Source organism: Dunckerocampus dactyliophorus, chromosome 1, assembly GCF_027744805.1.
Source record: "Dunckerocampus dactyliophorus isolate RoL2022-P2 chromosome 1, RoL_Ddac_1.1, whole genome shotgun sequence".
Lineage (NCBI taxonomy): Eukaryota > Metazoa > Chordata > Actinopteri > Syngnathiformes > Syngnathidae > Dunckerocampus > Dunckerocampus dactyliophorus.
In genome coordinates this window covers 39,171,806-39,198,492 of record NC_072819.1, presented here as the reverse complement: position 1 = coordinate 39,198,492, position 26,687 = coordinate 39,171,806, and the positions used below count along the sequence as shown (strand labels likewise).

The 26,687-nt window shown below is 40.9% G+C and overlaps 2 protein-coding genes across 8 annotated transcripts; both read right to left on the bottom strand.

The window, feature by feature from the left end:
• Window positions 1–1,122: 1,122 nt before the first annotated feature.
• uckl1a (uridine-cytidine kinase 1-like 1a) lies at window positions 1,123–15,050 on the bottom strand. Of its 7 annotated transcripts, none has more exons than XM_054791995.1 (16): window positions 11,621–11,740; window positions 11,400–11,550; window positions 10,666–10,853; window positions 10,376–10,482; window positions 7,312–7,482; window positions 5,810–5,881; window positions 5,514–5,703; window positions 5,364–5,425; window positions 5,051–5,067; window positions 4,856–4,954; window positions 4,685–4,778; window positions 3,438–3,500; window positions 3,236–3,358; window positions 2,947–3,054; window positions 1,993–2,149; window positions 1,123–1,906 (listed from the first exon to the last, which is right to left on the bottom strand). In XM_054791995.1, the coding sequence occupies exons 2-16, from the start codon at window positions 11,492–11,494 to the stop codon at window positions 1,824–1,826; spliced, it is 1,629 nt and encodes a 542-aa protein (XP_054647970.1). In that variant the 5' UTR covers window positions 11,495–11,550; window positions 11,621–11,740; the 3' UTR covers window positions 1,123–1,823. The 7 variants fall into 7 exon arrangements, 6 of the variants coding, with proteins under 6 accessions (XP_054647970.1, XP_054647995.1, XP_054648004.1 ...); XM_054792020.1 differs by adding an exon at window positions 10,983–11,091 and having other exon boundaries at window positions 11,400–11,706; XM_054792029.1 differs by adding an exon at window positions 10,983–11,091 and having other exon boundaries at window positions 11,412–11,706.
• Window positions 15,051–15,336: 286 nt separating this feature from the next.
• LOC129189872 (sterile alpha motif domain-containing protein 10-like) lies at window positions 15,337–24,806 on the bottom strand. The gene is made up of 4 exons (XM_054792040.1): window positions 24,437–24,806; window positions 22,229–22,410; window positions 20,485–20,524; window positions 15,337–15,441 (listed from the first exon to the last, which is right to left on the bottom strand). Exons 1-4 carry the CDS (start codon window positions 24,447–24,449, stop codon window positions 15,428–15,430), a joined length of 249 nt encoding a protein of 82 aa, XP_054648015.1. The 5' UTR covers window positions 24,450–24,806; the 3' UTR covers window positions 15,337–15,427.
• Window positions 24,807–26,687: the final 1,881 nt, after the last annotated feature.

Here is a 26,687-nt window from a genome sequence, read left to right as displayed (position 1 = left end):
TAGACAAACAACCATTCACACTCACATTCATACCTATGGACAATTTAGAGTCTCCATTTAACCTAACATGCATGTTTTTGGAATGTGGGAGGAAGCCGGAGTAGCATACAAAAATAATGTAAATCAGAAATAATATTTCACTTTGAAAACACAAACATGCCACAATAACATCAGAAGATAAAGTCAGGGTGTCTTGGTAAAAATAATTAACATCGTGTATGACTCCCACGAGCTTGGAGGACTCCATCCATACGTCTCAGCAACGACTCAAATAACTTATTGATGAAATCATCTGGAATGGCAAAGAAAGCGGTCTTGCACGATTCCCAGACTTCATCACAATTCTTTGGTTTCATCTTCCAAGCCTTCTTCATCTAACCCCAAGCATGGTAACAATGTTCATGTCTGGTGACTGGGCTGGCCAATCCTAGAGCATCTTCACCTTATTCCCTAGGCTTAAGTATGACAACAAGTGCCATCCTGCTAAGCAGGTATGTGCAGCAATAATTTAGAGACAACTAAAACACTGTGTTGCGTTGCCAAGGCCCACGGAAAAGTACATGGCAGAAGGTTGATTTTTCTGATGACTCATACATTAAACTGCATCCCAGTAGCCACATATATTGCAAGCGACCTGTTGGAAGCCGTATGCACCCAAGATTCACCCAGAAAACAGTCAGGTTTGTTGGATGAAAATCATGGTTTGGGGTTACTTCCAGGATGGGGGTGTGTGAGAGAGCTGCAGAGTCGACGGCAACATCAACAACCTGAAGTATCAAGAAATTCTTGCTCGCCATTTCCTTCCAAATCACAATAGGGCAGATTCCTAAGCAGAATGGCATTCCTTCTCATACCTCAGCCTCCACATCAAAGATCCTGAAAGTGAAGAAGGTCAAGATGCTCCAGGATTGGCCAGCCCAGTCACCAGACATGAATATTATTAGCACATTTGGGGTTAGATGAAGGAGGCTTGGAAGAGGAACCCAAAGAATCTTGATGGAGTCTGGGAGTCGTGCAATACTGCTTTCTTTGCCATTCCAGATGATTTCATCAATATGCTATTTGAGTCGTTGCTGTGATGAATGGATGGAGTCCTCCAAGCTCATGGGAGTCATACACCACATTAATTCTTTCCACCAGGCTACCCTGGCTTTATGTTCTAATATTACTGTAGCATGTTTGTGTTTTCAAAGTAAAATATAATTTGTACTGTACATTATTTTTGTATGCCACAATACCTTTGTCCAAGTACAATCTAATTAAACCTAATTAAATGATAAAAGTCATTGAATGATACAGGACTTTATTTTGCTATAATAAGCATGAGGCTTTTGCCTTTCACATAAGAGCAAATAAAAGTGTAGTTGTTATGTATACCTCAGTTTCATAAGAGTAAATGCTGAAAATTATATTAGCCGGCTTAAGTTGTAATGTTGCAATATAATTTGGCCCCTTTTTGTGTTCCTAACTTGACTTTCCTTCTTTGTTCTGAGGTGTTTTTGTATTCCCTTATTTATAACTGTGCAACCAGAATAAGCAAATGATGCACATTTTTGTGCATTTACACAAATAACCCACTGATTGATAAGCTGGTGCAGTGAAATCCTGAATAAAATCATTTAAAACATAACATTGCTATTGCATACAGTAGTGGCACTGCTTTCGCCAAGTTAATATACCGTATCACAGTAAAAGTATTCTTCAGCTGTTAATTCAACAAAGTGCTTATAAATGGACCAAAACTCACCCGCTAAAAAAGTACAGAAGTGTTAGATGAGAACACACCATAACACAAGTTTTCAAGTAATTGTGTGTTTCCAACATCAGTATGACGGCTGTTCCTGATCGTCCTCATCGCCCCATCTGTCAGACCCATCCGTCCCGAAGTAGCGGTCCCCAAAGTCCCCTAAAAGCACACAGCTTTAAAATATCTACTCTATAACAATTCAATGCTTCATTCAACTTAACTGCAATGCGTGAGTGATGCCTTACCGATGCCGGGGATGACATGTAAACAGTCGTCAAGGCCCTTGTCCACAGCTGTGGTGATGATTTTAACCTTTGGGAAGGCGTAGGCCACAGAGTGTACCCCGAGCTCCGCCATCAGCAGCGACACCAGCAGAATTTTCTCCTCCTGCACTTCGTGGTCCTGCTCAGTCACACACACATCACAGTCCAACATCAGAGCCGCCAACCTTGAAGACATTTTATGAGTACTGCCCCACCCCTGTAATTCTTGCATTCCGTCAAGGTTTGCAGGTGTTTTTTTGTAAAAAGGCTAATAAAAATAATTCTTATTTAAAGAGAAAGCCGTTAATATCCACATTTCAGCCTTTTCTTGTTAATTATATCTTTTGCTCTATTTTTCTTATTATTGCTGTTTTTTTTGGTTCATTTTAATACTACAATGTTCCATGGGCCAACAAAAATGAACCACAGGCCGCCAATGGCCCCTGAGCCGCACTTGGACACCCCTGCTTTTATATCTCTTTGTCAGGGTTGAATGCGTGATGTGACGTCAACTATGTGAACAACCAGAGCGCTGCGATTCGACTATTTAGCTTGTTTGCTTCCCGTCCTGAGCAAACGATGGTAATTAAAGAGAGAAGGGGAGTGTTACTGCATCTGGAACTAAATTGATGCATGCCAACAGTCAGTAGATCTAAAATCAGAGAAGAAGGTGGTCGCAGAGGTGGACTGTCCTCTCTCTGAACGACTCGAATACACACAGGAAATAATGTATTGTAGGCCGACCACTGGTCAGCATCGCTGCAGTGCAAATTCACACTAATGATACATCTCTTTGGCTTTGTCAATCAAATCTGAGCATCGTTATCTCTTGCGAGTGATCCTAATATTGTGGTGGTGAATATTGATGTTAAAAAAGCTATGTTGTTAGGTCACAATGAGGTCTAAATGGAAGCTAATAATTTCACCTGAACCCACCAGAAGGACTCGCACTGCCATCATGGCCGCTGCACCAGTCGACACAGTGCTGTCCATTAAGATGACATGATCTTCACTGATGTCTTTGGGCAGACGCAGGTAATGTAGCTGGGGAGGCCCGGAGGGAAAGAGACAGGTTACCATGGTTACAAAAGCAGGCGGTGTAGTTACCAAGGAGACACCCATCATCTGGAGAGCAACAATCGAACCTCTTCGTCTTTTGTTTAATGGGGTTCTTTAGATGCATATTTGTCATTAGCACACTTGGTTCTAAAAGAATGAGTGCTACCTCAGGTTCTCTCGAGTCCGGGTTGGTCTGGATGAGGATTTTGCCAATACGCACGTCCTTGCACACGGCCCTCAAGGCAGGCTCCATGGTCTCTCCTGCCCGCAGGATGGACACACCGGTAATCTGTGGACACGAGTCAGCGGATCAGTTCGATGACAGAAAGCCTGAGTACACACTTGAAAGGGAAGCAAGGAACACTCACCCCTTTACCTCCATACCGGTGGCCTTCATACTCGTGGCCCTGTGGGGTCTGAACCTTACAAGGCTGACACAGAGCAAAGGCTTGTCATTCGTGTGATGCATATTAGGAGTGTACAGTATATATCGTGTTTATGTACATACCGCAGCATTTTCACGACTACTACTATATTTCACTGCTTTTTAAATACTTTTTCAGTAAGGTCAATTTAACTTATTGTGGAGAAATGTAAGTTCCATTATTGTCGTTCTCGTATTGTCGTTCTCTGCTGCCAAATCCTCCACCACACTGAAAAAAACTGAACTTACTGCAATTACATAAAAATAAATCACAATATTTCAGATTTTTGAATCAGCGTCACTTTCGTTGTTGTCTGGATATTGACCAAAAAACAAAGAAATAACCTATACTCTGAAATTCACATTGTGTGTCAATGCAGATGTCAGCTCATTTGCATATACACTTTCTTGATTGACATTTAGCAACCTTGTGTGCGTAATAAGCTGTTTCCGAGTGACGGTGCAACGTTTCGTCGGAGTTTGGTCAAAGTGCATGTTTTGGATGTCTCAACATGCGTTTGGTGTACGATGAGTTGTTATGATTCTGGAATCACGGCATCTGAACTCTTTCATGTCACAAAATGGCATCAGATCGTGTTTTATACACAACAGGCAGGAAGAAAGTATTTGATCGTGTGCACACTTGCTGGCGCCCCACCTCTCCCCACTGGGACAAAGAGACTGAATGACTGGGAGGAGGGTTCACTCACTCATTCATTCCGCTATAGAACCAACACGCCCAGGTGTTGAGGCAGATGCACAGAGTGAAACCTCTTGTCATCCAGGCTGTTTAGTAGAAAAAGCGAGGAGGAAAACAAACGCTCATGCACATGTCAATATATAGAGGCCGGCAAAATGGTCATTTGCATTTTTATTTAGTGTGCGATTAATTGATTTATTGACTTTCATGACAGGCCTACCTTTTTATCGTTCGATTGCAGTTTTTGTTGTTAACGGCTGCGCAGGGTCATGTAGGTTTGGATAGTTTGCATCATTTAAAAACTGCATTTTGTGTACTAGGGTTATCTTTGTCTATAATTTAAATCAGTTTGATGATCTGGAACATTCAAATGTGACAAAAATGCAAAAAAGTAAGAAATTGGGAAGGGACTAATACCTTTTCACAGCAGATATATACACACACACACACATATATATATATACACACTCTCTCACCCACACACTACACACCTGTGATGGCAAAAAGGTGAGTGCATGTTCTATAAGAAGGCGCATCAATCTCTTTGAGTAGAAGATGAACTCATCTCTGCTGGTTTCTTTATTCCTGTAGAGGACACAAATCCATTATGCTTCTGTCGCTGTTACAAACACACAAGGAAATGCAGGCCCAGGCAGCGCTACCTGATGATGGTGTGGAGGCCTCTGACTTGGGGCGTGCTCTCCAACACACTGAGCGTCTGTGGAAGTGGCTGTGTCTGCTGAGCGGACGCCAGAAGTGCCCTGGCAAAAAAAATGAAAAGTGTGTCATTTGGCCACAGAGAGAACACAGATGTAGCTACAGGCATCGACACTAGGTAAAGGCAAAATGCACATTACCTGACACTGAGCTCACGCTGCATAAAGACAAAGTAGCAGATGACATGGAAAATGAGAAGAGAAACTAACCCAAAGCTTGTTTCATCTGTCATTAACGCTACAGTAAGGCAATAAGGTTGCTTGTCACCCAAGACAATCAGGTGTTTTTGCATAATTACAAGTGGAATTGAGCCACTTTGGTAACATCTAAGAGCTTATCAATATTGAAAGGAGGAAAACTTGAGAGTTGTCGTTTGAGTTAATTGTAGTTCCAGCATTCGACCACAAGATAGCGCCACTGTCTCATGTTCCCATTATGTTTTGTCCGGCTCACCTCCTCCAGCTGACTGTGCACATGCTGGACTATCAGATCGATGGCCACCATATTGCCACCACCTTGAAGTGAAACACAAGTGATTTGAGGTGTTACTAGTACAGTCTTTGTAGTACAGTGATGGAAACGTTTAAAAAAAAGTTGTCTCGCCTCTTGGCACTACTATGTCCGCCAGCCTCATGGTTGGCTCGATGTACTGCTCAAAGGCTGGCTTCACAAACTTGTTGTATTGTTTGATGACACCTTCGATGTCCCGCATGCGCTCTGTGATATCCCTACGGAGGCGGCGGACCAGCCGGATGTCCGAGTCTGTGTCCACAAAGATTTTCATATCCAGGAGCTGGAGTTGGGAATGTCAAACACAAATAAATAGCTTAATAATATTCACCTTGTGCATCAAACCGCTAAACCAGGAGATATACTTTCTTCTCAACAGGTCACTTTACCTGAAGAAGATCTTTATCTGCAAAAGCCATGATTCCTTCAAAAATGATTACACTTGCACCGTACACGTTCTTCTGCAGAGAAGAGACAAACATGAGTCTTCAGAGGGGAAATTGCGGAGAAATATTCCTCACCAACAATATCATCAGCAGGAAAATACAGGTGCATCCCAATTAATCAGACTGAGAGCTCAATGAAAAGTTTTTGCAGTTCATTTGCTGATTAGAGCGCAAACCAGATGTTCCCAATAATACATTTTTTTGGAAATTTTTCACATTTTATGACATACTGAATTCTTTTTATTAGCTGTAAAATACAATATAGTCATCCAAACTGTTAACAAATGAAGAAATACATTCTTGATATTCATTCATTTATATTGAAATACTTTGTAAGTTGAAAGGGTATTGGAGATTTAAGTCACAACCTGCTATAAACCGCATCCTCCTTAAATGGTTCCTATCCTACATATCCAACATTTCCGACTTGTGTACGTTGTAAATGTTGTACTCTTGCTCTGCATGGTGTAGAAGTGCGACATCACGAGGTTGGTGTGTTTTAACGTTATCCCTGATTCGATTTGTATGTCTCTCCTATATCTCGTGGACGGTAGCCAGCAGCAACTGCTGCTCAGGACCATCACTTTTTCTAGAGTCTATGCTTGACCCCTGACCAATCGCAACAGAGTAGGGATTGTTGGGCAAGAAGGCAGATTTGCCCTGTACTAGACCTTGAGATTTTTGAGTATTTCATTAAAAACAACATATTATAGGTGATCATATTCATTCCGTGTTCCGACCTTCTGTAGTAGATTATCAATACGACCTAGGCGCACGCGGTGGAAGAATGCGTAGGCGGAGTAACACAGAACAACATGACAAGGACAACGTTACATTTGCTCCTTTTCATTAACTTTTTAACTTGAACCTCCATTGTGTCTCCCGAGTGCGAGACAGTTTCTTCTGGTGGCAACGCGTCAAAAGTAAAAGTGAAATTAGCCTCTATAAAACGATTTGAAAGTGGAGAATCAACACTGGCTGCATGCCCAGTCCAACCTCCGCGTTGTGACCATCTTCAAGGATGAGGTGGTATTTTTGAACATGTGAAAGGATATGCCAGTATGAAATGGACAGTGATAATAAAGCAGTGTAGTGGTCTCAATATTTAGACTTCCTCCTCCCATTAAGCCTCTCCCTGCATGCATTGCCCTTCTAGTGGTCAAGACAACCACAGGGATAAAGGTTTTTTTATTTATCTATTATATTATTTATTATTGTTTCATTCTTGGATTTAATCTTTGTATTACTGTGTTTTATGTCTTTGATGTGTTCAGTTAATGACATGGGTGTCAGTTTCCAGATAATTAAGGTATAAGTTCCGATTACACTAAAACTGAAGTTACATTATAGTTGTAGGAACGGGAGCTTGTTTGTAGACCAAGGACCTCCTGTCCCAATGGGATCAAATTTCATTACATTTTCCAGCTTAAAAACAACACACTGACCCAGTCTTTCTGTCGTCTGTGCGTGGTGAAGTCGTACACAGGGATCTTCACACTTTTTCCCTGCTTCAGCTTCCGCAGAGTAGCGACCAGCAGCTCAAAGTCAAAGGCCCCCGGATGATCAAAGTTGTAATCATTACTTGCGGCCAAGGCCTGTTCCTCAGGATATAAATCCTGTCAAACAATAAATACATTTAAATAAAAAAAAATCATCATCTGCAACATTATTTTTTTTATACATGTCATATCAGTGCATCCATATATACACACAGATATATAATATATAGACAGTATATTCATATATATATATATATATATATATAGATAGATAGATACTGTATATGTACTTTTGTTTGGACAAATATAACAATGACAACAAGAATAGCTCATAAGAGTTACATTTTTTGGCAGTACAATGCTATATAACTATTCATGTAAGAAATTAAGTGATTTTGGTTATAATAAAAAAAACATGGAAGTTGCTAGATATCAGCTCTTAAATGAAACTCTTCTGAGCTATATTTGTTATCATCATTATATTTGTCCAAACAAATGTACCTTTAGTTGTACTAGGCATTAAAATGGATCAATAAACTGAAGAAACAAGGCTGGTTTAATAATTTTTTTCATGACTGGAGACAGTTCATACACACCATGACAACACAACTGAACACAAAATGCAGTTTTTAAATGGCAAGGCAAGTTTATTTATAGAGCACAATTCATCCATCCATCCATTCATTTTCTATGCCACTTATCCTCACTAGGATCGTGGGTATGCTCGGGCCTATCCCAGCTGACTTCGGGCGAGAGGCGGGGTACACCCTGGACTGGTCGGCAGCCAATCGCAGGGCACATATAGACAAACAACCATTCACACTCACATTCATACCTATGGACAATTTTAAAGTCTCCAATTAACCTAACATGCATGTTTTTGGAATGTGGGAGGAAACCGGAGTACCCATAATCGTTGTCCTGCTGCAGAACCCAAGTTCATTTAAGCTTGAGGTCACGAACAGATGACCGGACATTCTCCCTAAGGGTTTTTTGGTAAACAGCAGAATTCATGATTCCATTTATCACAAAAAGTCTTTCATGTCCTGAAGAAGCAGAACAAACCCAGACCATCACACTACCACCACCACATTTTACTGTTGGTATGATGTTCTTTTCCTGAAATGCGGCCTTACTTTTATGCCCGATCCAATGGGACACACACCTTCCAAAAAGTTCAACTTTGCCAGAAAACATCAAGATGTTTTCTGGCAAAATTGAAACAAGCCGTAATGTTCTTTTTGTCCAGCAGTGGTTTTGGTCTTTGAACTCTGCCATGCAGGCGGAGTTCAGTTGGAGTCATGAACACTGACCTTAACTGAGGCAAGTGAGGCCTGCAGTTCTTTGGATGTTGTTGTGGGGTCTTTTGTGACCTCTTGGATGAATTGTCGCTGCGCCACTCAGGGGAAGGTTTACCGCTGTTCTAGTTTTTCACCATTTGTGGATAATGGCTCTCACTGTAGTTTGCTGGAGTCCCAAAACTTTAGAAATGGCTTTATAATCTTTTCCACTTAAACTCAGGTGTGATAAACCACAGTAAAGTTATGTTTTAACAGGGGGGCAATCATTTTTTTCACACAATAATAAAAAGTTTCATTTATTTTTCATTTTGTGTTCAGTTGTGTTGTCATTGCAAAAAACAAACAAAAAATAAGAAATCGGGAAGGCGGCAAACACTTTTTCACACCATATATATATATATATATACACACACAACACTTAAGTTGTGCATTAAGTGTGTTAAGTATTAAACATGTTGGACACGTGCATTCAGAATTAGAGAAGCTCATATTAAATTCAGCTGTAAAGGTTATAAAGTAGTACATTTTATGTTCATCCTGAAATGTATCTGAAATATCCCTAACTTCTTTTGAGTAGTATATTTATAGACACATGAAAATGAATGGATGGATATATGGAACCTCGAGTTTTGTTATTACTCCGTTTCAAAGTATCGGTTTAAAACTGAATCGTATGAAAACAGCAACAATTTTTCTCATAGGAAACAATGTAAATCCAATTTATCCATTCCAGCCACTCAAAAATGTTAGCACAGAACACTTTTAATATGGAACAATTATAGTTTTATATACAGAAAACAATTTGAAATGCATATAAATGCATAAAGTAATGAAATGAAAGCGATTAATGAACATTTAATGTCAACGGCGGGAGGAGGGGAGGAGATAGCAACATGGACGACACCTTTGCACTTTGCTACGAGTTATTTCTTGAATTCAGTCGTGTTTTTCTCAACTTCCTTATTAAAGTGTTGCCACTTGTAACTTTGGTTGGACCCATGGTGGGTTAACCTGCAGTTGTGATCAATAAAAAAGCAGAAGTGGGTAACTTATTGAGCAAAGAGCTACAGAACTCAGAGCCACCGATGACATCATAGACGGGCGTCGGACCTGGGGCACGATGACTTCCGGGTGGGAGTTGAGAGCAGCAAACAGACACGTTTTGTAATGAAGACACGTTATGAACACAGTTGGACTCACACAGTGTATTAATAACACAACAAGCTGATTAATAACACAACAAGGCCGATTAATAACACAACAAGGCTGATTAATAACACAACAAGACTGACTCACCAAGGCGTGAGCCTGTGGAATGATACTAGGCAAACAGTCTAGTTTGTGTAACATTCTCACTTGAGTTTGCCAAATGAACGAGCCTTACAGAATGCCGTAGCAGAGCTGCCAACACTTCCTTTTGGCAATGCAGTAGATATTCCAAACCCCCGGCTTGTTTTATATTGAGGTCAATGCGATATATCTGTCCCAAAATTACAACATTTACTGAGGTCAAAGGTATGATTTCTCAAAACAACATGCTTGGGTTTTGAGACAGTTGTATTGAAAATTGCATGGATTCATTCTCTTTGGTAAACAACAGCCGTGATGTAATTTCTGTCAAATGTATGTGAACACTGTCCACTGTCATCTGCCTTTTACTTTAAAAAAACATCATTAACAAAGCAGATTGGAGTGCATGAATGGCTCACCTTGTAGAAGGAATCCATAGAAAGCAGCACCACCCAGGGCACATCCAGAGCCTCAATGATTTTATTGGCCACGGTCGTCTTCCCTGAGGCGCTGCCTCCACACAATCCTGAAGATGGACACAGTATTTCAGAGGACCATTATATGTGTTTTACAGAGTGTGTCTAATGTTGTCGGGCCGCATGCGTGTGTTACCGCAGTGAAACGTTTAAGTAGGACAAGAACAAAGACAGAAGAGGCAGGCTAAGAAAGCAACAGGCAAGGTCAAAACCATGATCACTGAGCATCATACCGATGACAAAGGCCTCTTTGGACTGCGCTCCATGCTCATCGTACCAGGGAGGTCGGCCAGCGGTGTAGATGGTGCGAGTGCCTGTGCGGAGCAAGGGGGGCTCTGTTTTACTCAGCGAGGTAGTGCTCTTTCTACGGGGAGCGCCTGCAGGTGGCAGTAGCCGGTCCAACGAGTCCTCCCCACTTCCACTGAAGAACAAGAAGGTGGGTTATAACCTGAACATTACACTTCACAAGGCTGTGACTGTCCTCTGTTCTGTCTGTCTGTCAGAGTCGTTGGACATTGGCAGAGGTTGGCGGTCTACCCTTTCAACACACCTTGTCAGGATGGCATCCCTGGCCTTCCTAAATTGCAATTGTTACGCAACAGTACAGCATTGTGTTGTGTAAGTGGTACTGGCAGTGAGATCTCTGATGTTCTTCTCGGCTGAAATTAGAACATTCACATGGGCAAACTATAAATAGGAAGAAACGACTAATGAGTGATTTGCATATTTTTGTTGACTAATGACACACTTCAGGGGACCTTCTGAGACTACCAAAAAAACCACATGCTGCTGCTCACATCACAAGCCCACACAGAGCACACTGCCTGTGACCTCTCAGCAACTCCTGCTGAGAAGGCTATTTATAGCTCACACGGCATGCACAACAAACAAGTTAATCTTTTGCGCAATAAAACTGGGATCCTACTTGGAATATACACAAAACATCACTGCAGGCTGCTGCTACTACCTGGAGTCTGACCTCAGGGACCAACAGCCAGAGATTCTCGCACCAGCAGAGTCCTGCAGGGTTCTATCCGCTTCAGATGACAACCTATTGTCCATCTTGCCTTGGCAATCACTTCTACACAACAGAGAGGGTCCCACGACGCTGACAATGCCTATGAATTACTTGAAAATATAAGAATGTATCCAGTAATGTTTTTTTCTTTTCCTATATGTCTTACATGCCTTCTCCTTTTCTGTCAGGTCCATGTGTCCTCAACACTCTCTGACATTGAGTGTGTGGCAGACACTTAAGAGGATCAGGGTAACACTGGTAGCAAAGATCTGCTTGGCTGTATTAATAGAGGCACCTGTACGTTTAAAAAAAAAAGTACAGGATAACATCTTCTGCTGATCCTTTGTCACGGGTCACTGATCAGAGTGACACAAACGGCAAAACTTGACAGAAAGACATCTTGTAACACTTTACAGTCCTGCTAGAATGTTGCTACAAAAACACAACGCCATTTTGGTTTTTTGATATACTGTAATATGCAATTTAGAGTCCACAGTTAAAGAGAGTTCAGATTTTTTGACAAAAAATGCAAATGTTTTAATCTTTTGAACGCATATTGCTTTTAGAAGCCAAACTGTTTACTTAATTGTCCCCAGCAACTAAGAGAAACTACGTTCTTCATCACAGAAATCTGACCAGAACTGGACTTAGGAGACCAAGTGGGCAGTAAAGTCGCTGTTATTGGACTACAATGCTGATGGGGATGTCACACAACTTCATGTCAAAAAATCCAAATGCATGCTTTTGGACTACGCAGGGGGAAGCCAAAGTATCAGGAGAACACCCAGACAAACACAGGAAGAACATGCAAACTTCACACAGCGAGGCCCCAAGGCGAGACTGAAACCCAGAAAGTTCTTACAGCAATACTAACTTATGTGCCACTGTGCAGAACAATCAAAAACAGCCACTTTCTATCGATTACTGTCACTGTTTTGGCCTCTCTGTGGCAGAATTGAGGCTTCTGAGACTTCATAAAAAGACCTGATTTATAAACACTTCATTAAACTGGATAAGTCAAGCACCAATAAAGGTTTTACTTCAAGGGCCATTATGCTATGGAAATTATGCATTGGAAACATGTAATTGGGGTTAAAAAATAATTTTAATAGTATATGAATACATTTGTTCAAAATGACATGTCAATACTGCTGCAAATGTGTGTCGGGTAACACAAATAAAAAAGACTTCATAGTAGATTATGGATTGATAGGGTGACTTAAGCACGAGCACCTTTATGTAGGAACCTTTGCTGTCTAGCAATGTCGATTGTGTAATGTGGTACAATACAATATTTAAATGAAAAATACAACTTTAGAGAGACAACATAATAATAATAATATTCAAAAGTGGTTGTACTCAACCAGTGACAGTGAGGTTCATGGCTGGTGAGGCACTGACTCCTTCTGAGTTTTTTTTTATGTTAATACAGGTTGCTCATTAAAGGAAAACTGTACTTTTTTGGAATGTTACCCATCATTTACAATCCTTATGTGAAACATGAGCACACATGTCTTTCCCTTTTCTATGCGTTCTAAAGGGAGAAAAAGAGTTAGCATGAGGGAGCTAACAATGCACGTCATGAGACACACCTATTTCGACTATAAAGCCCTCTAAAGAAACCAACAACATTTTATCATTTTATATACATGCTTTGACCATGCAGTAACAGGTGCATTCATGACAATATGTAATACTTACAGTATTTTGCTGTATTTTGATCGTTTTAAACATTACCGGAACTTCTTTCCTGGGCGCATTGATTTCACATAACCCACTGATAGGAATTAACGCTACTTCCGTCAACATAGCAGCACAGAAAGCAACTACTAATCATTGCAGACTTCATGAGAGCTGCCGACAGTGACTACTTTTGGACAAATGACGATCCAGATTTGCATTTTTTGTAGGTTTTTTGGGGGGGCTTTATAGTCAAAATAAGTGTGTCCCGTTACTTGCATTTTTAGCTCCCACATGCTAGCTGTTTTTTTCTCTTTAGAATGTGGACAAAAGAGAAAAACATGTGTAGTTTGTTTGGTTAAAAAACATGTTTTCAAAAATATTTCCAGATACTTCTTATTCCCTTATTCCCTTATTTATTTACTTATTTATCAACTGAAAAACATTTGTGTTCTTACCCTTTGCATATTACGTACATGCAACATTTCCTTCTCCAAGAAAAGAGCTGATACTTTGTTGTTAAAGTCTGATCATCTCCTGATGTGTTTGGGTATATAAATCTTCAGTCTTGGCAGTCACATGAATTCATTCATTCATTCAGCAGAGCATAACAATATCTTGACATTTCATTTTCTGTTAAGAAAATCCCTTCAGGATAGTGACGTCACACTTACATTAAAGACGTTATACAGACTATAGAAAGTCATGGTGTACAATATATGTTTTTGCAACATTATATTATTGGCGACATGCTCACAAACAGAAACTGGCAGGGCCATTAGCGAACTCATTGTGCACTGAGACGGTAGGCGGGGCTTGCGCACTAAGCCGAGAAGCCACGGTGGCCTCAGTTTACGTCTCCCATTAGGTTTCTTGTTTAGGAAGGCGACGGGTCTGCCTCACCTGCCCACCCCCTGACCGCACGTCACTGCTCTCAACATACTGTTGTTAAAATAGTCTGACGGTTTTCCTGTAACTGTGCTTGTGACGCACAAATGCGTCATCAGCTCACCCACTTTTTGGAGATCATCTCATATCAAAGCGTTTGGTGTGTCCGCAGCCAATAAATTAAGAATAAACTGAAAAAAAACTATTTCACAGTGGCTATGTGAGGTTTTAATTCAATAGGAATAAAATTTCAAATGTATTTGGGAGAGCGAGCGTATACGGATGGACTACGATATTGGGACGCAGCAGTGATACAAATACAACAACAAAAAGCACAGTGATTGAGATGCTACATAAAATGTATGCACGGCAAAGCATGTTTGGTCATGTACCTGTCAGAGCGACACGACATTATTATCCCACACTCCGTTTCCAGGCGGACCTTGCGAGGTCTGAGCCGGCATCGACCGCCAGAAGCCATGGATGGATACTTCCTCACTTAGGCGTGATGGGTAATGTAGTTGATATAACGTACGCACCGTGACCTTCAACCACGATCAGTTATCATACACAAATCCGTTCATCTTTTATTGATATTGAAATTATTTGATGCTGTTTACACAAACTAAAAGATTCAAATAAGAAAAACATCACAATACAATACAACATAAGTGATTAAATTAAAAGAGATTGTCATCGTGGTGTATTTTCATACTGTCCAGTAAAGAAACCTGATGTAAGCCTGGGTTTAATTCATCCCTGACATTGTGACTTCAAACATTTCTGGCTGCTTACGATCGTTTTTAAAAGCAACCTAAAAAAAATGCTTTATAGTTAAGCAATATTTTAACCAGCAGAGGGCAGAATAAACAACATGACTTTTCCAAATATGTTTTGATGCTATTTTCTCACACTCTGAATTAAGAAGACATCATTCTGAGATTTCTGAGAACAAGATTTGGTAATTTTTTTCATCATCCATCACATACAGCATTAATGCACCTTTAAAAATCGACCGTGGTAAAGTTGTCACGGACCTTCCCCTCTGCTGAGCAGCTGCAGGTTGCGTCCTTCCTCCTGAACCTGCAGCTGAAGAACTTGCTGCAGCAGCTCCTGTCTTAGCGTCTCCTGCACCAGTCCCATCCGCTTTAGCTTGTCACCATTCAGACGGAGCAGGGCCCGGCCTGAAAGTTGCAATGGCTACCAATTTGTTTCGGCTTCATGTTGTAATTTGCGTTCATATAGAGGGAGTACCTGTGATAGCATGATGGGAAAACACCTCTACGTAGGTTAGATAGTTGTGTGGACAGTGCTTCTTCAGCCATTTACAAACATCCTGCTGAGTCCACAGGACCACGGGTCGAATCAAGCTTGGCTGTGTCGGGCTTGTGTTGTATATGCTGTAATTGTCACTGGAACGATACTGCAGATAAACAGACACCAGAAAACAATGATCTTTACTGAATGACGACAACAGCAGCACAATGCTAAGACTGCACTTGTTAAATATCTGGGGGCTATGGGAAATGTGTGGTCTCCACGAAGTGATCGCAGATTAGCTAAGTATAATTCAAAATTGCAAATGTTTGAGCTGACCTTTAACCTGTGATTTCTTTGCCATCTTGTGTCAGACATGATTCAAAATGGTGTTCAGCATTCAAAACGTCAGCACGCACAAACTATTTGCCTTCATGCTGTTTTGCTTTTTAATGATTGGACCCTTCTGCATACTCATCACGTGTGAGCTCTGAGAAAATTGCTGCTTGTCAGAAAAATGCTATGATAATTGCAGGCTTGAGGCTTTGTTAGCAACCAGACAAACAGGCGGAGTTTAACAGCACATTCACACACACATACAGCATATGAGCCTGAGCAGCCTCATTAACGCCTGCAGGGCTGATTGAGACCGTATGTGCAGTTTCCATGCCCTTTAGAAGGATGGGGCGTCTAAGGAGGATCAGTGAGCTGCCACAGAACACAATGAGGAGAGTTTAGGTCGGCATGGTCATGAAATAATGCACAGGAGCCACCATTTAAACTGGGTCTTGTATCATGCTCATCACTTGCACTCTGGTGTCACTGCACAGACTTGCACATGACTTTATACGCAACCTCATAGTGACCTAACAAAACCAGTAGGAATAAACAGATAATTACTTAGTTATTTCACATAGGATGAGGAAAAGATAGGGTAGAATAAGGCTCAAATTAACCATTCACTGTATTAGTGTCATCTGCAAACTGAAGGGTAGAGAAATTATGAAATATCCAGAGGAAGGTGTACAGTCTCTTTCTTCTATTTAGCCTTTCTTCCTGGTTCTTTGGGCCACATTGCTATTGGAGACGTAGTCAATGATAACACAACTTAAAAGGTTTTCAAATTGTATTCACAAATAAGAGCAATATATCCGGTTACAGCGACAAGGAAGATTGATAAAGAGAGAGCCCTGAATGAAAGTACACAGAGTCAGAGCCGCATCCCTCTAGAGAGTGAAAGTCAAGTTTGTGTAGAAGTGAGAGTTAAGCTTGTGTGAGTGACACCAATGCATCTATTGTGTTGCCCCTTCTTGTGTCTTCCAGTATTTTTCCATCAGTCGTATGTAACTGTTGTGCAACTCTGATTGTCCTATGTGAGTGTGTGTGTGTCAAGAAGTTATTAGACTGTAAATGCACTTATAGTAGCTAATCAAAAGGTCTAATAATAATATCTAACAGAAGTCCACAAATTATTTAATTTGATGGTATGGGAGTTTGTCTATATGTGCCCTGCGATTGGCTGGTGACCAGTCCAGGGTGTACCCCGCCTGTCGCCCGTAGTCAGCTGGGATAGGCTCCAGCATACCCCCGCGACCCTAATGAGGAGAAGCAGCATAGAAAATGGATGGATGGTATGGCAGATCATGGGAGATTCAAATGTTCCAAAACAGAGACAGCAGCAGAAACCGGACAAATCGAATTGCATTTTTTGTGGTTGCTTTTCTTCATTTTGTTTAAGTTACGATTGCTTGCTTCTTGACGAGGGACAGACACTGTTTTAAGTCCCACACTGGCGGTATGAATGGGTCAGTATGTGAATATTTGGGTATCTTCTCTGCTGTGATGCTTATTTGTAATCTCACACATCACACAGCACTGGTGCTGTCCATGTTAAGTGTGGCTTTGGTAATTTACAACCTAAGGCAAAAATTATGGAATCACCAGTCTCAGCGGATGTTCATTCAGAGGTTTAATTTTGTAGAAAAAAAGCAGATCACAGACATGGCACAAAACCACAGTCATTTCCAATGGAAACTTTCTGGCTTTAAGAAACACTAAAAGAAATTCAGAAAAAATGGTAGTCAGTCACAGTTCCTTTTTAGACCAAGCAGAGAGGAAAAAAATATGGAATCACTCAATTCTCAGGAAAAAATTATGGAATAATGAAAAGCAAACAAACAAAAGAACACTTCAACACACCACTAGTACTTCGTTGCACCACCTTTGGTTTTTTAACAGCTTGCACTCTCTGAGGCATGTCTCTGAGTGACAAACATTGCTCTTCATCAATCTGGCTCCATCTTTCTCTGCCTGCTGTTGCCAGATCACCTTTGCAGGTAGGAGTCTTCTCGTGGACCATTTTCTTCAACTTCCACCACATATTTTCAATTGAATTGAGATCTGGACTATTTGCCGGACATGATATTGACCTTGCGTGTCTTTTTTTGCTTCAGGGCAAGATGCATTATCATCTAGAAAAATTATCATCATCCCCAAACATCCTTTCAATTGATGGGATAAGAAAAGTGTCCAAATGTCAGCGGAAACCTGTGCATTTATTGAAAATGTAATGACAGCCATCTCCCCAGTGCCTACAAACCAAACTGCTCCATATCATCAATGACTGTGGAAATTTGCATGTTTTCTTCAGGCAGTTGTCTTCATAAATCTCCCCGGAACGGCACCAAACAAAAGTTCCAGCATCATCACCTTTATCACCTTTCCCAATGCTGATTTGCGATTCATCACTGAATATGACTTTCATCCAGTCATCCACAGTCCACGATTGCTTTTCCTTAGCCCATGGTAACCTTGGTTTTTCTGTTTAGGTGTTAATGATGGCTCTCATTTAGCTTTTCTGTACGTAAATTCCATGTGCTTTAGGCACTTTCTTACAGTCCAGTTACAGATATTGACTCCAGGTTCCTCTCATGCGTTCCTCATTTGTTTTGCTGTGCATTTTCTGTTTTCAAGACACGTTGCTTTAAGTTTTCTGTCTTGACACTTTGATGTCTTCCTTGGTCTACCAGTATGCTTGCCTTTAACAACCTTCCCATGTTGTTTGCACTAGGTCCAGAGTTTAGACACAGCTGACTGTGAACAACCAACATCTTTTGCAAAATTGAGTGATGATTTACTTTTTTAAGAAGTTTGATAATCCTCTCCTTTGTGACATCTCTCTTGTTGGAGCCGTGATTCATATCACTCCATAAATTTTCCCTCTGCTCGGTCTAAAAAAGTAACTGTTACTGACTACCAGATCTTTTTTTCTTGATTTCTTTTAGTGTTTCTTAAAGCCAGAAAGTTGCCATTTGAAATGATTTTAGTTTTGTGCCATGTATGTCATCTGGGTTTTTTCTACAAAATTAAACAACTGAATGAACATCCGCTGAGACTGGTGAGTCCATCATTTTTGCCAGAGGTTGTAATACACAACATTCATTCTGAAATAGTATTTGTTTTTAGTGTGCGTAGTCCACGTTATCAAGGAGAGAATGACCAAACATTACATTAGACTGATTTTTTTGTTTCCCAATCGGAGTTTTCAAGAAAATGTTTTAATGGACAAAACAGCTTTGAGAGACATGTATGATAACCCTCTAGAGGTGTTTCTTCAACTGTGCATTTCAGTCATGTTACTGAGAGACTAACCCTAACGATGCTTTTTCTTGTTGCAGGATCTCCCCTAAGCAGGCATGTACTGTATGTATACAGTGTTGGCATAAGAGCTGCAAACTGTATGGAAGGTATAGAAGTGAAAATAGATTATTGCTTATGCTTATATGCTTATCTTCCAAACACACTAAGTTAAATGGACCACTGAAGGAAATGTTAGGAATGAAGGGAGCGAGCAATGCAGGGTATACAACTGTGTTATCAGCCCGGCCCAGTTTGCAGCTTTAGCACTAGCTCATATCCAACTGTTAAAGAGCTTTTCAATGGGTTGAAGACAAAGGCACGGACTCCATGACTTGTAACCACAGGCTTTAAATGAGGCCAGTCTCTGCCGACACCAACTGTGTGAGGGAACAATGCAGCATCAGATAACAGACTGAAATGTTGGATTTAAAGTGGAACAGTACAACAGCTGGATGTAAATCTTGTTGACGCCTCACTTTGGAACTGAAGCCTTTGTCAGAGTCTTTTTTTTATCAATAATGGCCAATCCTCACAAAATATATTTCTGCTCACGCAGTGCCGCTGTGTAGAGTACTGCAGGACCAGTGCTATTTTAGAATTGGAACCCACCAGCCCATGGGGAGAAACAGCTTCTATTCCGTGTTAACAAAGTGGCCATTTGCAATAGGAACAGGACACATTTATCATACAATTTATCATCTACAGTGGTACCTTGGTTTTCGTTATTAATCTGATCCAAAGTGTCTAAAACCTCATCATAAAAAAACTAAAACAATTTTTTCCATAGGAAACAATGTGGATCCCATTAATACGTTCCAGACACCCAGAAATATTAATAAATAATACATTTTCTAAAGAATAATTATAGTTTTACAATAGAAAATAATAGTTAGAAAACAATAAAAAAATAAATACATTTGTGTAAAAATCCAAAAATCCAAAAATAAAAAAATACAATAATTATAAATGATGAATAAAATGGATAAATGAAAATGCAACATCACTTTTACCTTTGTTGAAGACGCTTATTGACAAAAAAGGCAAGGAGGACGAGATGAGACGAGATGAAACGAGACGAGAGGGAGAATGGGAGGGGCGAGGAGGGGCTCCACACCAACGACAACTTCTCAACATTGTTATATCCAAGGATGCACGGACAACAACTCACACAACTTTATTTACTTCAACTGATGCAATCACATGCATGCGCGAGACAGCGCTTTATGGCAAACAAAACACCACTTTACGGCACAACACGCCATACTGACATGACACCACACCACAACAGCATTCGGCTGTATGCGACAAATGTCTGTGTGTTTTGTTAACACCTTAATCACTTTCACAATTAGCTTGCTCGATTTCTTCTTTCTTTGCCAGGATGGAACTTATTGTTGATGCGGACTTCCCTTACATCCTGACGAGATCGGCCACGCAAACGACATCTTCTCACTTGACCTTCTTTATCAAATTGCTGGCACTTACAACTGTGGCCTCATGACGGGGTATTTCACAGTCATACTCAATAAAAAATGCACAGACAGGGTAGGGTAGCATTGTGGAAACTTACGTATCGTGAGATTTGGTGTTGGGTGTGTGATCCAAGATGGCTGAAGAAACGTACCACAACATAACAAAGGATATATTGTACAATAATCAAGCAAGTGCACAACAACCGGGGTAAAGTTTCTGTCGAAAAAATACGAATCATACAAAAATAGGGGCGTTCGAAAACCAAGGTTCCACTGTATATGAATGTAATACTCATTAAACAGTTGTCATTAAGTTCTAGCCAAAATCATCGTGAATTTGGACTCAGGGAAGTTTACGTTTACTTTGTGTAGTTTTCTTTGAATTTTGCAAGTGTAATCATAATGTTCCTTACTGTAACTTTGTGAAGCATGCTCAAAAAATGACTATTACCATTGCAATTCTTATCCTTTAACTTGAAGGACACAACAGCCTATTCTGTTCATTACAGTGCAGGCCAAAAATGTCCAATCCCTTATTTCTCTCTAAGATTAATACCAAGTCTGACCCCATAAGTCAATTGGCTTGAAATTTCTCACACAGCTCAAATGTGCTCTACAAAAAAACCTACTGTTTAGCCAGTAGTGTGCTAGACCTTTAGGGGACTGATGAGCACATCTGTCATCAACCAAAACTTATTTTCAGGGGCACAGGCAGGACTGTTTGTCTAATGATTATAAAACTTTGAGGATATTACATGTATTCTAGTATGTCTTCCAAAGCATTTTGAGCACAGCCCTTAGAGTGCACCACAAATGTAGTTTGTCCCTTTACCTGTTCAATATAGAAAGTTTAATACAGTGGTCCCTCGCTGTATCGCGGTTCGAACATTGCACCGTCACACTATTGCAGTTTTTAAAAAATCAATTAATACATTATCGTTGTTTTGTGGTTGAGTATGGCCTATTATTAGTCAAAAAATTTTGAAAGATAAGTCATATATAATATTCTACACGTCACTAAGCGTCATTGACGAGACACACTTACAATACATTACCTTAACTGGAGTCAGCCATGAATGCAGAATCCTAGGCAGTAACTCCAAATGATTTTCAGTCACAGACATGACATAGTGAAAAGTTCTCCTGCCATTCCTTGTGGAAGTGGTACATTTTTGCCTCTTATTTTGTCATTCTTCCCCATTCAGAGCATAGGAAACTTGTTTCCAATCTTCTAAATAAGGCTTTCAACATTATTAGAGCCCTCTAGGCATGAAATAACACCCCTATAGTTACCTTTACACTTGTATCGCCCAATACAGTGAACATAATAACAGAAAAAGCTATTAATAAGACTTGTGTTTGTGTGTTTTGCTGTAAATGTGTTGCTTAGGGTAGCTGAGTGAGTAAAGGACAGGAAGTCCCGTCAAGGTTGAAAGTTGAGTTTCGTCTTGCCGTGGGTTACAGCTGCAACAGTAGCCAGTGTTTTTATTCAAAATTTTCATTTGGGATTATTGTGCCTGTGTGTCTCACCAAACATTACAGTAACATTACTGACACCTAGTGACCAGTGTAGAATACTACATGAGTCTTTTGAATGCTTTTTATTTGTGTGTTAGTTCATTTAGCCATTTTTATGCTTGCAAATGCTTAATTTAGGCAAAACATACGTAACATTTGCTTAAAGATGCATACATTTTTACTAATAACAGTCCGTGTTCAACCATGAAACAGCATAATGTATTCATATATTTCTGAAAAACCATAATAGAGTAAAGCCGTGAAATTCACACCAATAATATATTAGTTCAAGACGGGAGGAGCAGGTGTGCAGTTGTCCTGTACCTGGCGGGCCTCAGTGCCCGGCTGCTGCAGCAGCTTCACTCCTCTGCCTCCTGCCGCCTTCTGTCCACGGCCATCATGCCAGGTTAGGTTCCCCCCTGTTCGTCGACTCAGCTGGTGTTTAAAGTCCTCAGGCAGAGCTCTGTACTCCACAGCTGGCCTACAAAAACTGAAACTGGATGCAGCTGCAGAGATAAACAATGATTAAAGATGGGGGGCTGCTTTGATTAGAAGAAGACAGACAGCCTTGTAAATGCAGGATCAAGATGATACACATTCAGGTAAACACCATGTCTTCGTGTGGTGAGGTTATGAAGTACCTGCTTGTACCTGCTCTAATGAAACAGCAGTCATGTAGCAACATACACACTCATCAGATTCTTGAAAATGTCCTGCAGGCAGGTTAAAAGAGTTTGCATTGGACTTCAGTGTTTTTAACTTTGAGTGGGCGTGAATGTCGTAGTTGCTCAGCAATGTGGAGGTCAAGGAGACGTCCAATCCCGCTCAACAGCAGGTGGTTTCCCAACAGCCGCTAATTAAAGAAAGTGTGGAAGTACAGCAAGCAAACATGCCGCTCTTGGCACAGATCCCGGCAGAAAGCAACCACTCATTACTGATTCATGTACCATATTGCAAGGCTTTTCTTATGATGTTTGGTGCTCAGCATGCAGCTGTGTTTGCGTGTAACGTTCACTTTCTAAACCTCAATTTGACTAAAGAGAATTTGAAAAGAGGACAGGCGAGACTGTCAGGAGGGACGGGTGATATAAGGGGATGAAAGAGTGTGTTTGGTTTTGTGTGAACCTCCAATTGCTTTCATTCAATACTGTATGTCCTGCCGAAGATAAGCCCTGCAATCACCTGCAGCATCACAATGCTGTGAATAAAAGTCTGGATGATTTGCTCTAGTCTAAATTATTACAGCTTCTTTTTGCTTGAAATTAAAACAGCTGACGTGCAAAACACCCTTCACAATGCTACTCCTCCCTCGGGCTGCTGTTGTAAACATGCTGCCTCTCCATGGTAATGTGGATAATTAGGAACAGTTGTCAAAATGTGTTGTCTTTAATACTGCCTATGTGGGGCTGAACGATCCACAAAATACACTTCAAAATGTTGCAGGGCTTGATGAATTTCATATGTACATGTATGATATGGATCTTCATAACATTTGCTTAATAACAAATGATATATATGAAAATGTGGAAACATGCACTAATATGTATTATGAAATCCTCACATGACTTTCATGATGTGCAGTAAGAGACTCCAAGTTGAAATTATTTAAAAAAAAAAATAATTAAAAAACAGTATGTCATATACAGCATTAGCTATACTGCTATGGGTCACATCAACTAGATTGTCTTTTTTGGAAGATTTCAGAATAAAAGACAGTAAAAGCTCAAAGGGGTTTGGAGCAAAATTATAACAAAAAAGTAATATTTAAATAATAACACAATAAGTAACAAATAATTAGAAGTACAATAATATATATATCCGTCCATTTTCTATGCCGCCTATCCTCATAAGGGTCGAGGGGGGTATGCTGGAGCCTATCCTAGCTGACTTTGGGCAAGAGGCGGGGTACACCCTCGACTGGTCGCCAGTCAATCAAAGGGCACATATAGACAAACAATTACAATAATATATACTACAATACAAATGAAAACAACACATATAAACTAAACAAATACCTGAAGCTGCCAAAAGTTGACAGCAGTCTTAAATGTCGTTTGCACTGCATATTAATCATTACCATTAAGATTTCCATACCGTTTATCTCATTTAATACACATTTGAAAGACCGACACACTCTAACCGGCCACAATATTAGGTACACCAGCACATCTAATGAGCTAAATACAAAAAATCTATTTTATAAAGACGATGATCCAAAGTACTGCCAGAGAGGTGTGAAATTGTATGGTTATTATTGCTGCACTTAATACCGATTGTGTTGATAGTGATTTAAACGTGTTTCTAATATTGTGTACCTATAACCACAACCACAATTATAAACACACTGTTAAATCAACACCCCTGACAGTTTCAATAAACACTTTTTAAAGATCTTTGTAAAGAGCCATGCAGGTGATGTGATTGTGCATGTGAAATTCATGTTGTAGCCACTGAGTGCCAGCGCTTAGCTTTTACAGCTGGTCATTGGTGCACTTTTAGTGTACAGTATATGAATGAAAGCAATCCGCCTACCGTCAACAGCCATGGTCGTTCCACGCCGTGTGCATTGTCTCAGCCTGCAAGAACTCAACTCGCCTCCTCTCTAAACTTTGAATGGGTTTCCCGCAGAAGGGACGACGTCCCGCATCATCTTTGCTCGTGCAGCAGTGGAAGAAGCCCACCAAGCAGCAGTTGACCCGTACACCGCAGCTGTAGTGTCTTGGCTCTCCACAACGTGACGCGAGCGTGTGCGCGTCCGCGAGTGTTAGTGTCGTGAGAATGGGACGCGCGACTCTTTCTCAACAGCACGAATGAGCTCAAAGTGCAGCCTCGGGCCTGTAATTAAGGCAGCCAGTGGAGAGACGCAGATGAAAAGCCTTCTCTTCGCTGCACCCTCCTTCTCTTCTACACTCCCAGACTGTGTAATATAATTGTGAAGGGCCCTGGTGTGATGGGAGGTTAGAGCAGCGAAGGGCTGTCATCGGGAGAGGAACATCCTTCAGAATATAGAATGGATGCAAACCAAACTACCAAAAAAGCTTGGGCTTCAGAATACCAATTCCTCACGAGTCGAACTAAACTACAAGCAACCATGCAGGAAAAATTAGCCGGAAGGCAAAGCTCTTAATTTACCGGTCGATCTATGTTCCCACCCTTACTTATGGTTATATGCTTTGGGTTGTGACCGAAAGAACGATACAAGTAGCTGAAATGAGTTTCCTCCGCAGGGTGGCTGGACTCACTCTAAGGGATAGGGTGAGGAGAGCCGCTGCTCCTTCACATCGAGAGGAGCCAGTTGAGGCATCTAGTCCGGATGCCTCCTGGATACCTCCGTGGTGAGGTGTTCCGGGTATGCCCAGCTGATAGGTGACCCCAGGGCAGACCTAGGACATGCTCGAAGGATTATGTCTTACAGCTGGCTTGGGAAAGCCTTGGTGTCCTCCCCATGGAGCTGAAGGAGGTGGCCGGGGGGTCTGGGCTTCACTACTGAGACTGCTGCCCCCACGACCTGGACCCAGATAAGTGGAAGAAAATGGAATGCAATGAAAGCGAATTGAATTAAATGATCTATTTTCCCTCTCCAGTGCCATGCGACAAGGTCTCAGTTGTGAATGGGGAGCATGTGTTTTAAATTTGATGTTACTGCTGTCACACTCTTATACGGGTGACTGGAAGTTCATTATAGCACTTCATGGAAAACAATTCTCAGAGCATCTGAAAAAACATTGGTTGCTGTACATAAAGATGGCCTCGGCTATAAGAAGATTGCCAACACTCTGAAACTGGGCTGCAGGACGGTGGCCAATACCATACGACACTTTAACAGGTCAGGTTAATCTCAGAACAGGCCTCGCCATGGTCCACCCAAGAAGTTGAGTGCCAGGTGAGGAGTACAAAGATAAGCGTGTCTTGCTTACACTCAAGCATGGTGTGGGCTACATGAGTGCCGCGGGCAGGGGAGCTTGAGTGCTTGAGGGAAACATGAATGCCAACATGTACTATACCATACTGAACAGAGCATGATCCCCTCCCTTCAGTAAGTGGGCTGTAGAGCAGTATTCCAAATTGATAATGACCCTAAACACATCTACAAGATGACCACTACCTTGCTAAAGAAGCTGAGGGTAAAGGTGATGTATTGGCCAAGCATGTCTGCAGACCTAAACTCTATTGAGCATCTGTGGGGCACCCTCAAAAGGAAGGTGAAGGAGCGCAACATCTCTAACATATGTGACGTCGTCATGGAAGAGTGAAAGAGAATTCCAGGGTCAACCTGTAACGTGCTAGTACATTTTATGTCCAAGAGAGTTAGCAGTCATAAAAAATATTGATACTTTGGGTCCAGTTTGGACATTTTCACCTAAGGGTGTGTTTACTTTTGTTGCCAAGCGGTTTAGACATCAATGGCTGTGTGCTGAGTTACAAGTGGTCCTCGGGTTACGAACAAGTAACCTAGACGGTGATGTAAGTCGAGTTTTCGTAAGTCGGAACTTATACCTAAATTATACCCAAATTAACTCAGAAGTCGCTCACACTAGACACGGAACACATGAATGACATATAAAATACAGTAATAAAAAAATTTAATACAGGAATTAAATGAAACAATATAATAAAATAAAGAAAATATATGAAAACAACTCCTTACAGTTATCTCTGTGGCCTCATACCGTCTTAAAATATTGTCCCAGGCTTGTCCAGATGGATAACCTCTTCTCCTCTCAGATGCCCTTGTAACAGCACATGGAATCCATGACCCCTCTAGCATTCATTCATTCAATAA

Excerpts from the sequence above, each read along its gene's own strand:
- uckl1a (XM_054791995.1), bottom strand. The coding sequence starts at position 11,494 with ATGGACAATAGGTTGTCATCTGAAGCGGATAGAACCCTGCAGGACTCT. Across the intron at positions 5,426-5,513 it reads GGACATAGTAGTGCCAAGAG|GTGGTGGCAATATGGTGGCC; the intron begins GCGAGACAACTT and ends TTTCACTTCAAG. Across the intron at positions 3,501-4,684 it reads TCACCTTTTTGCCATCACAG|CCTTGTAAGGTTCAGACCCC; the intron begins GTGTGTAGTGTG and ends GCTCTGTGTCAG.
- LOC129189872 (XM_054792040.1), bottom strand. Across the intron at positions 20,525-22,228 it reads CGGGCACTGAGGCCCGCCAG|CCATCTTGGATCACACACCC; the intron begins GTACAGGACAAC and ends ACGTTTCTTCAG.